This window comes from Thalia democratica, chromosome 9 (assembly GCF_965202585.1).
Source record: "Thalia democratica chromosome 9, ktThaDemo2.hap1.1, whole genome shotgun sequence".
NCBI lineage: Eukaryota > Metazoa > Chordata > Thaliacea > Salpida > Salpidae > Thalia > Thalia democratica.
Window position 1 is genome coordinate 27,139,777 of NC_139173.1, and position 11,419 is coordinate 27,151,195.

At 27.1% G+C, this 11,419-nt stretch overlaps 1 protein-coding gene across 1 annotated transcript; it reads left to right on the plus strand.

The window, feature by feature from the left end:
- The first annotated feature begins 7,598 nt into the window (after window positions 1-7,598).
- Window positions 7,599-8,549, plus strand: LOC145845139 (uncharacterized). Its single transcript, XM_082952561.1, has one exon. The coding sequence runs from the start codon at window positions 7,599-7,601 to the stop codon at window positions 8,547-8,549; it is 951 nt and encodes a 316-aa protein (XP_082808687.1).
- The last annotated feature ends 2,870 nt before the right edge of the window (window positions 8,550-11,419 follow it).

Genomic DNA, 11,419 nt, shown 5'->3' on the forward strand with positions numbered 1-11,419 from the left:
GAAATCTGGCAACCATGTCATTTAATAAATTAAAAAGAATTTTTTTCATACAGCATATAACTCAGACTTCATAAAAAAGTAGTACAACATACTTAATAAAACAATATCATTTAACTTTAGAATTTTAAAATATTTTCTATTATTCTAATAATAAACTCATCTGCTTTAAATATTGTATTTAAGCCAGTATACGAATATTTTTATAAAGTATATTAAATATACGATTTATTTTAAAATATTCAGACTTTAACTAATTTTAAATTTTTTATTTAATGTAGGCAATTAATGTTAAAATTTTTTAATGTGTAAACAGAGAGTATTTAAAATGTTCTGGACAAGACGTTAAAAGCTACCCATAGTGTGCGACTCGATAACTGAAAGGCTTTTTCGTGCATCAGGTCCTAGGACCAAATATTTTGAGCGTTTTTTTTCGTTTAAAAAAATAATAAACTAAAAACTAATAAAAAACTAGTTTGATGATATAAACAACTTTTAACACTAGTTCTGTTAATTTTAGCAAAATATTTTTTAATACTGAATGTCTATAAAATTTTAAGTGAAAAGCTCCAGTGAAATCAATAGTTCAGAAAATGTCCAAAAAATTAGAACACATATGTTTGATTCATAAAATTCCAAATTGAAGATTATAAGAATTTTATTTGCAAGTAACTTAGTCAGCATTTTGATTATTAAACTAGTCATGTTTCTTTATTTTAACTACATAAATGTTGTAAACTTTTGCTCAATAAATTTAGTTTATATTTGTGTTGTTTTTTTATTGTTTTTAAAAAGGTACAATAATAGTTATTTATGTATAGAAACATTATTATTTATTGTTTATTATATATATTGGTTTAATTAAATAAAGTTTATAATCATCATATTAGTTATTTAGACCTTAAGTACATTAACATATTTGTACTTGGATTGATTTTTCTTCAAATTTTTTAAATATGTGCTCAATTTTTGTTTTCCTTTTATGTTAAATGTTTTAGTTAGCTTTACTATTCAGATAGTTTTTTTTATTAGTTATACTTTTATGAATGTGTAAATTTACTTACAGTTCAATATAAATTTTGCTCTAGTAACTGGGTTGCAAAAACACCTGGAAACCTAGAAAAAAATTTAAATTTAGGAATTTTCCAGTTTAGGCAAAATTAATCTAGAACTTTAGAAATTTTGAAAAAAAACATTAAAAACTTTGAATTTTCAACATAATCCACTTAAAAACTTTAAAAAACCTTTTATTTAATTAATTTTAACATGTAAAATAATAAAACATATTCTAGATAAAAAATAAATTATTATACAAAATTTTTTTTATTAAAGTATTATCATTTTATAGAATAAATTTAAAGAAACACTTTTTTAATACTTTTCTATATTATAAATTTTATCTTATACTAAAATAGACTAAAAACTTACTTTTAAAAAATAGAAAAAATTTGAAAATCCTGTAAAAAAATAGTCCAAAACCTCTAGTAGCGTTTCAAACATTTGTTAAACACAGAGTTGCCACTCGTTTTTTCAAAAATTTTTCCAGGTTTTTCAAATTTCCTCCAGGTTTTTAAAAGTAGAAATTTTCGGGGATATTTTTAGATTAATATTAAGTTTAAGGCAGGAGCGTGTGTAGACTTTTTTCAAAAGGGGTTCACAACTTTTTTTTTGTTCTTAATTTGCCGCTTAATTACGAATTTCTTAGGTATGCACTGCTAGTTAAGTACACAATATTTAGCCGAAAAACTCTTTGTTTAAAATGCTTTTTCTGCTTAAAAGTATAAAAAAACATATAAGTAGTAATAGAAAAATACTAATTTTTTATATATTATACTGTATTGAATTTAGATAAACTAAAACAAAAAGAACCTGAAAAAAGTTATTAACTTACAAATTGTGATTTAAATTTTAGTATAGATGGAGTTCTTACAATTTTTTCTTTTAAATTTTAAAATATTTATGTTTATTTATAATTAAAGAAAATTTTCAAGTAATTTAATCTATATAAATTGAAATTTCACTAAAAAAATGTTTATACTTATACAATTAAATTAAAAAATCTTTAAACTATAATTAAATGTTTGCCTAATGGTGTAGGGATTCTAATGATGGTTTTGAAATCTCTCTGAGTTAAAAAATTCAAAAAATAAAGAATTATTGTAGCCAACACATATACAAAAATAAACAACTTAAATGAAAATTAAAATTTAACTTAAAAGACGTTCATACTTATACAATTAAATTAAAATATCTTTAAGTTATAATTAGATGTTAGCCTGATATTGCAGGGATTCAAATGATGGTTTTGAAATCTCTCTGAGTTGAAAATTTAAAAGAATTAAAATTTAACATTTTGGACAACAATTATACAAAAATTATATCCTAAATAAAAATGTTAAAATATCATTAAATGATAAAAAATAAATTTCCCGGTGGTGTAGTGGTCTAAAGATGATTTTATAAGCTCGCTGAATTGAACTTTTCAAGGTTTAAAAGCTTCACACAACATTATTATATACAATCAAATAAGTAAAATAAAACTTTAGTGATTATATTTGAAAATTTTCAAGTAAAATTGTACTTACTAGTTGAAAAACAATACTTAATCAAAAGTTATTTACACTAAGTAACAGTTTATTATGGGAAGTAAGAGTATCTTAGTAAAAAGTTTCCTAGAAAAAAATGCTACTTTAAAACTTTTACCTATTACACGTCACGTCTCAATCAAAGTTTTATTTGAATTCTATTTCAGCTGGGCAAAAACAAGCATTTTTTGTAACGGAAACTTGTAATTTTTCAGTGTTATAAGTTCAACTTTCACTATTCAAAGTTTATCAAATAACAAAAACAAAGTCAATAAACAATGTTTTTAGTAATGTTCTAAGAATCTTTTTTTTTTAATTTCTTTTTTAAGGCGGTTCACAAGAAACAGAAAACCAGTCAAAACACGCCCCTGTTTTAAGGTAAGAAACTGTGATAAACAGTATAAAAACAACAAAAAGATATTATTCAGCTACGTAGAATGTGTTTTTTAATAAATAGAAAATTTATGATGACAGTTTTTTTTATAAATATGATAGATTTTCTGTGCCAAATCGAAACTTTACGACTTAAAATGTTAAAATTGTTCAAAGTTCCAGGTTTTTCCAAGTTTTTTTTGCTTAAATTGTCAAATTCCAGGTTTCCATGTAAAGTGGTAATCATGTAAACAAAAATAAACGTTAACTTTCAAAAAACAAAATTAGCTTTTTTATCACTGATATGGCTTAGATGATTTTTATTACGTCTAGTTTTTTATACTTATAAGGCTGAAATAACAAGAAATTATGGCTTAAATTTTAAACAAGTAGTTTATAAAATAATTAGTGTGAATTAGATGCTGTCATCTACTAGTTGTCGCCCAAAAGGACTTGTGTTACCCTTACTACTTTTACTATTCTTTTTTTTTTCTTTTTTACTGCTTTACTATCGATTCTTCTATTAATTGCCACTAACTAACAAAATGTTGTGCTCTGTAGTAAACCATGACTTGCTAGATCAGGGTTTCCCAAACTGGGTCAAAGGGTCCCCTTGGAGGCCATTAAAGAAATTTAGGGAGTATGAACTCATAAATTTTAACTTTAAAAAATATTTTTGAGTTGTAGATGAAGAGCAAAAGAAAAGGTCTTAAACTGTTGTAATGAGAAATCTTGTTAGATAGTCCATAGCTTTTTTATTCTCTTTTTAAGAGCTTTTTAAAAAAAAGTTCGGAAAGCCCTGTACTAAAGCATACAATTTTTTTTGTAATTAAGGCAGATTTTAATTACTGGTTTATTGTGTAAATTATTGGAAGGTATTGACTTTTTGATTTCTCTTAGACTAGGTTTATGTTTTTGAGATCCATCTATTACTAACTGTATAGGTTAAATTTAATAACTTTTTTTTTCATTAAACTTATCCAGATACAATGACAATATGAAAAAAAATTCTAGTTGCGTTGTTTTCTTAAGTAATATTAGCAATAACTAACTAACTACTTTAATAATGTTTATTTAATCAAAACAGTTTAAAAACGTTTCTATTTTACTCTTTAAACCAACTTTGATGTTGAACCGCTTTTTTTACAGTTTGTAACTAACATATGACATTCATTTATTACTTTAGTTTAAATGATATATTCTACTATGTTTAAAAAACATTAACTAGATTGAAGTTCTCAATTTAAAAAGTCATAATAAAGAATCTTTTTAAAAGAAAATAAAGGATTCTATATTTTTAAGATGATTCAAAACAAGTACACTTTAAAATAAATTAAAAAAAAAAATAACAAGCTCATGTGTTTTTTTATACAATCTAAATTTCTGATTACTGACTTTAGGTTTTAATTTAACAAGTAAAAAAACATTCAAAAAAACTGCAATGCATAAGTTCTATGAAAGCAAAAGTGGGAGAAAAAATGAAAAGTTTCCAGTTAAACTAAACACTTTGCATGTGGCTTGCACTATTAAAAAGACTATCTTGGATTTTTGTCAAAATGATGCTTCTAAAAACCTTCAAGATGATGATTTGAAAACTTTCAATCAAGTTGCGCAACATGGTAAATTTTTTTAGTTTTCACTCGTTTCGCATGACTATATAAAAAAAAGTTTTTAAATTCGTTACTGCAGCAAATCTGTATATTTTTTAGTGTATTTTTTTATTCGTTGTTGTTTTTAATACTTTCTGTTTAAAACACTTTTTTTCTAATGAAATTAGTCTGTTTTAAACACATAGTAAAAAGCTAAATTTTTTTTAAATAGTATACAAAGTACAACCAATAACTTTAAATTTGTGACATGCAGCAAATTTCAGTTTATTTTTTGAGAAATAAGTCAATTCATACGATTCTAATAAATACATTAACCAATAAGTTAAGGTATTTTATATCTTTATAGTTAATTCTTGTAGGTGTTTATACAACCTTAAGTTAAGTATATCTGTTCAATAAACTATAGAACAAATTAATACAATATTAATTTGAAAATTAATTATGTTAAAAAGCTAAGAGAATAGTCGTACATTGCTCGCAATGCGCGCTCTAGTGCTATATGGAGAAAGCAAATAAATAATGTAAAACATTAAACAATAATAAACATGTTTCAATACTAACATGTTGGTTTGATCAAATTGTTTATATTTCTACTCTTGTTTCATTTTTAAAAGTTTTGCTTTGTTTATACTTTTAGAAAACTTAACATGTTACTCAATTAAAAGTAGATTTAAGTAAAGCTTTGTTAGAATAAACTTTGAATATTCTTTTATTAAACCAGAATAATTAAACAATAAAACAAAATCTATTCTGAGCCAAAGTGCACAAAGCTTATAATAAATAAAAGTTATACATTTTTACCTTTTGATATTATTTAAAAGCAAAACTTGGTATATACTAGCTAACATTTAAGTTATTATTTTTAGTTTTTTTTCTACTGCGCAGTTATGATCACCAAACAGTTATTTCAATTTTACTTTTTATTAGTTTTCCATTTGTTTTATTTTCATTTATGTTACCTTTGTTTAGTTACGCTGCCTTCGTTTGTGTTAGATAACTAAAAGCAAGATCACACCGCGCGAAAAACGTGCTGCAGTATCAGATGAAGAAAGCAAATGAATAATGTTTAAATGAAAACATTAAAAAATTTAGAAACTTTCAAATTCTATACTTAGTGCTAAATTCCAATTACTATATTTTTTTCTTGAAAACTGCTTTTAAATTAAGCATAAAACAAAATTACCTAATTAATGAAAAGGAAAATGAATTACAATAAAGAGCTTTCTTAGTTGTTGTTTTATTTGTTAAATGAATATTAAGTAGCTAAAAGCAAGATCGCAGACCTCGCGCTTTAGTGCTAGCTGTAGAATTACTATAAGTTGAAACTTAAAAAATTTGAAATTCTAATTACGTGCTAATTTCAAAATACTACAAACAAAACATTTAAATTTTTCAAAACAACTTTTATAAAATAATCTTTGAAGCAAAATTGGTTTGTTTGATTTTGGTTTGTCAAAGTTTGATCTTGTTTTTAGTTTTCACGCTCGTTTACCTATATCACAACCTCAAAAACTCCGTTTTCTTTTTCAGATTTCTCGTGTATAAAGATTAAAATACTGTACAATCTACTGTTTCGTTTTAGATAAATTTAAACGTTTCAAACAAATAGAAATGATATTTTTTAGACGAGCGTAACTCTATTTACGGTCTAACTTTTACGATTTCTACCAAAGTTCTTTAATTTTCACGCTAACTCTCATCTTTATTTTATTTTTTACAAAAACCCTTTATACATAATCATTCAGCTTAGAGTATTTAGTTTCCATACTATCATTTTTTTTTATATTGGGTTAGTATGAATGATGCTACAGCCCATAGAAAAAGTGGTGCATTATGGCTATTTCTTCAGTTTTTTTTTTTGAAAAATCTGACGATAAACAAATAGTTTTTACTTGGTATTTTTTTACAGGTACAAAATAACATTCTGCTAATTCTTTATGTACGATTTTTACAAAAATATTTTTTTTAAGGAATCGTCAGTTTACTGTTTTCAGAGTAAAATGGTATATATATCAATAAATGGTATATATATCAATAAATATTATATAAAAAAAAAACTTCACACAATACTAATTAACCTACATTGTGCCCATGCACAGTTTTTTACTTTAAACTTAATACTTTTATGAAATATTAAGCATTGATTTTTTTTATTACTGTAAGCTACTTTGTCTATGAAGGACAAAACAAATGCAAATGATTTGTTTTTAAAGGTTTTTAGGTGGCGCTAAGAAACATAAAATCAATTTAATACATAAATTGATGCTATTTTTCATCAACGTATACATTTTGCAAGTAATTCTATTAAATTTATTACTAAGCTTTTAAATTATTTTTCAAGCTTTAATGTTAAACTTAATATTTATTATTTGATGATAAACTGAAAGTATAAAACACTACTTTTACAGTTTTTACTTAAGTTTTTTTGATTTAACACTCAAATGCATCCTTATTTTCAATTCTTCAATAATGTTTTATACATCATCTTTTAGTGTAATGTGTTTAGTATTTTGAGTAGTTTATAAAGTACAACCAATAACTTTAAAAAAAACTTTTTTTTCTAGGTAATTTCCCTGATGAAGTCAACAAACTAGTTGTAGTTTTGAAGTTAAATCAGATAAAACTGAATAGAGATGTGGAAACTAAAATGTACAATCACGTAAAGACCTTAGTAACTCCACAAAATGCTGCTACTTACTATAACCTGTCTAAGCTCTTCAGTTTAAATAGTCTTTCAAAAGAAACAAAAGCTTACATAAATTGCTGGTTTACAACAGTTGCTGAAACTAAAAACTTTTTAGAGTTAGATTTTGATTTAGTTAAGAGTGTTCTATCCAGTTCTTACATTCACATTTTTTCGGAAGTCGAAGTTTTTGATATTGCAGATACTTGGATAAGATACAAGCTTAGTGAAAGAAAAAAACATTCAAAAAATCTCCTAACGACAGTTCGTCTTTCTTCTTTATCTAGGCATGCTTTAAACCATATTTTACATCGGGATTCGTCGTTTAAAACTGTTAAAGAATGCCAAGCTATGATAACTGAAGCCATAGAACAGAGTAAAACAAACATGCAAAATAATGAATCAATAAATACAAGACACTGCAGCGAAAATAAACTTGATATTTTGCATTGTGGTCTAGTTAAAGATTCTATGGTCGAAAATGGTGATGGTTTTAAAAGGTTTGTAAACAAAATTGATGGTACAAATTTAACAAGATGTAGAAAAATCCATTCACTTTCAAAAAAATGTAACTTTAAATTTGACGATCCACCAGCCGTTTACTTAAAAGGACACGTTTATTTCTTAAACTCTCCACATACTGATAATGAGAACTTAAATTCTAAAATTGAAAAATACTCAATTGCTGCGGATACCCTTGAAATTGTGGGAGACATGTTTGAAGATCGTGTACATTTTTGCGCGTGCGGCTTCATCGATAAAATTTATTTCATTGGCGGCCTCGTGCAAGACAAAAGAACAGCAACGTGCAGGTGCTTTGACACGAGCAGCTGCGCGTGGGGAGTCGTGGCAAGCATGAGGGGAGCCAGATCAAGCGCGGCCTGCACCGCGTTCGAAGGAAGAATTGTCGTGTGCGGAGGTTTCAACGGCGGCCAACTGAGCACTGTTGAGGCGTACGACCACGCGGGTGACGAGTGGTCGCCCATGCCGAGCATGACGAGAGGAAAATCTGGACATCATTTAGTTGCTGTGAGGAACAAACTGTTTTCAATAGGAGATTGGAACGGGCAGTTTGATGTTTACGATTCGACTTGCAAAAAGTTCGTGAGCGTTCAATCTTCCCTGTGTTTGTTCGTATGTGGGGCTGTGGCTGTGGAAAACAAAATTTTCGCCTTTCACGGACCGAGCTCAACGTGTCAGTGCTACGACGTGGACAAAGAGGAATGGTCAACTGAATATTGCGCTTCACAAGGAAGCAGCTTGAAAAAGTTTACTTTAATTCCTAAACTGACTTTGTCTTAATTTATCTCGTATTATCATCGTGTGTTTAGTATACGAATTGTTAGAACTAGTTGGAAATTTGAACAAACGTTGGTAATTGTTGATAAAAAATATATGCATCGTCTATTTTGTTGCAATTTGAAACTTTAAAAGCTTGTTGAGTTAATTCTAAGAAATACGATAATATTTAGGTTTGGTAAATTGTTGATATGTAGGTCAAAGTACTTATTGTACTTTACATTACAACTTTGTTAGCGTATTTCTAGTTTAAAATTTTTTTTAATGATTGTAAGCAAAGTAAGGCTTTTGTAGTAGTTTTTGATAATTTACTATTTTATTTAAACCTAAATAAAGTTCTACCAACTAACACTTCAGAAAAACTCTTTGAAAAACGTTTTTTAAGTGATAAATAGGACTTTGTTTGAGCGTTTTTTTGTTGTTAATAAACAAAAATTGTTTTTAACTTTTCTATTGTTTGTATATCACAATAAATTTTGATTTTGTTATGTTTGATTAATTTGTTTTTGAAATATAAAGTTTGTAACACTTAAAAAATTTATTTCGTCTTACTGACCTTACAAAGCTCAAATAGCTCAATCTAATGATTACTTTTATGACTTTTTAAAGTTTAAATAACTTATACCAGTAATATTTTTTTTAATTTAAAAGTACTACAAATAAATACCAAAATAAAAAAAAGCAAAAAAAAATTATATTACAATTTGTCTCTTCAAGGGTCATCATACTTATAAAAGTTTGCACGACGTGTCATCGGATAAAATGTCAAATTAAATTAAAAAAAAATTTCTGTAATAATAAATATATACAATATTAAAAAAAAAAAAGAAATTCTTAAAATTTGAAAAACGGCTTAAAAAATCAACAAAAGAAAAACAACTTTAGAAAAGCTATTTGCTTAACAACTTTTGATTATCTTAAAACAACACTGCTTTGTTGTCGTTTTAACAGATTTTACGTTCTGATATTTTGTGTCTAAACTTTTTAATGAGGTGCAGGTATCTAATATTAAAGTTATTAATATAACACGCATTTTTTCGAAAAAAACTTATAGTATTCATTGATATACGAACAAAACTAAGTATCTGTGCGATATAGAATTAAAGACATGTATTACCTTTTATAAAGCATATTAGAACTTAGTTAAGATGGCATAGTAAAAACAATTTAACAATAAAACTATGTTTTTAAAAGTACTTTCGAAATAAGATTTATATGCCAATATATAACAACTACAATTTTAAAATTACTTATGCTCAGAATTTTTTTATTCTTTTAAAAGTCACTGTTTACAAGCAAAAGTTTTAATGTCAGCATGATATTTCAAAACTGTGGCACTTGAACACAGATAAACCAATCAAAGTTCTTTGTCAGCTCGAAATTCGCCTCAGCCCATTCATCTTTGACCGTATCGTAGCACAAATTTTTTCATTTGGAGAAGACGACCATCTTGTTTGCAACGAAAACGTTCTGACCTACACCGACGCCAAGCTGCCCCATCGGCCGTCACTCAAATTTTCCCGCCAAAAACCGAGCAGGCGGCAAACGCTCTTTCGCGGTTCGGCTAAGCGATTTTGACTAATTCGTTTACTTCGGGTTGAACTTGGACAAGCAGTTGGTTAAATTTTGGTAACTGCTTCCGATGATGTAGTTGCCGCTTATCAAGTATATCTCGTTCATGAACGCACAGACGCAATGCATCGTTCGGTCGTCGTAAACGTCAGACAAAACTTCTGAGGCGTTCGAAGCCAACGATCACCTTTCCACGGCGCGAACGCCCGCTTGAAAGTTGCTGCTATGAAAGAAGAAAACTTGACTGTTGCAATACGCTGTGTTTCTGTAGCGTTCGCTCTGTTCAAACTGTTGCCTCCAATTTGGTGTATTTCAGGGAAAACGACCACTTCAAATAGTCATCAACACTTGCGGCGCAACAGAGAAAAACACTAAATTTTTTATAGCTGCTATACCTGTTTCGAAGATTTTAGAAACCCACTTTGTTTCAAAGCGTCATCTACGAGTTTAGCGTTCCTTTCTTCCCTAAACTCAAAATTCGGTCAACTTCAATTTAAAAATAAAGTTAAATTTGCGACTTTTTTTTATCCTTTAAACTTAAATACATAAATAATTCTTATTTTTTTATCAAAAAATAGTGTATAAAAAATTTAAAGATCTTTATGGGAAAAGTATACTAAAAGGTATGAAAAAAGCTGATGAAAAGCTGAATCAGAAAATTGTATTAAAGCATTTCTTTTCTACATTTTTTAATGTATACCCTTATACCTAACCTACTTTACCCAAAAATATTAAAAAACAAGGTTTAATGATTCAAAAAATATGAAAAAATAGCTTACTGACTTAGTTCTTTTTTTCAGTTATTTTTTCAGCTTAGACTGACCTTCATGTATACACCAGTATAGTCTTGTATAGCTTTGTGGTATAGCCAAATTAATTAATGTTAATTTTGACTTAGGTTTTATTAGTTCGGTGGTAAAGCCCATAGAAAAAAGCAAAACATTTTGGCTCAAAAATTTTTTACGGAGCATAAAAAAATTGATTAAGGGGATAGGGGGGTTAAAACACTTTTTTTGCAATTTGATCATATTTTATAAAGTCTTTACTAAGTTACAAGATGATTTTTACAGATTTTTAAAATTCAAAATAATTTTTGAGATATAGCCCGTCAAAGTCAGAGGCAACAATAGGTTCCTTATGGGAGGCGCAAACTAAAACGACAAAAATAGACTATTTCACTAAAAATCTACCTTTTACGTTTTTTGAGATAACTACCTCAAAATTTTAGGAAGAGAAGTGTTAAAGGTGTTAACATCATCAGGAACAGAATAGTCTTATTCTTTTATAAATAACAAAATTAA

What these genes read in the sequence shown, in the direction of transcription:
- LOC145845139 (XM_082952561.1), top strand. Translation starts at nt 7,599, where the DNA reads ATGATAACTGAAGCCATAGAACAGAGTAAAACAAACATGCAAAATAAT.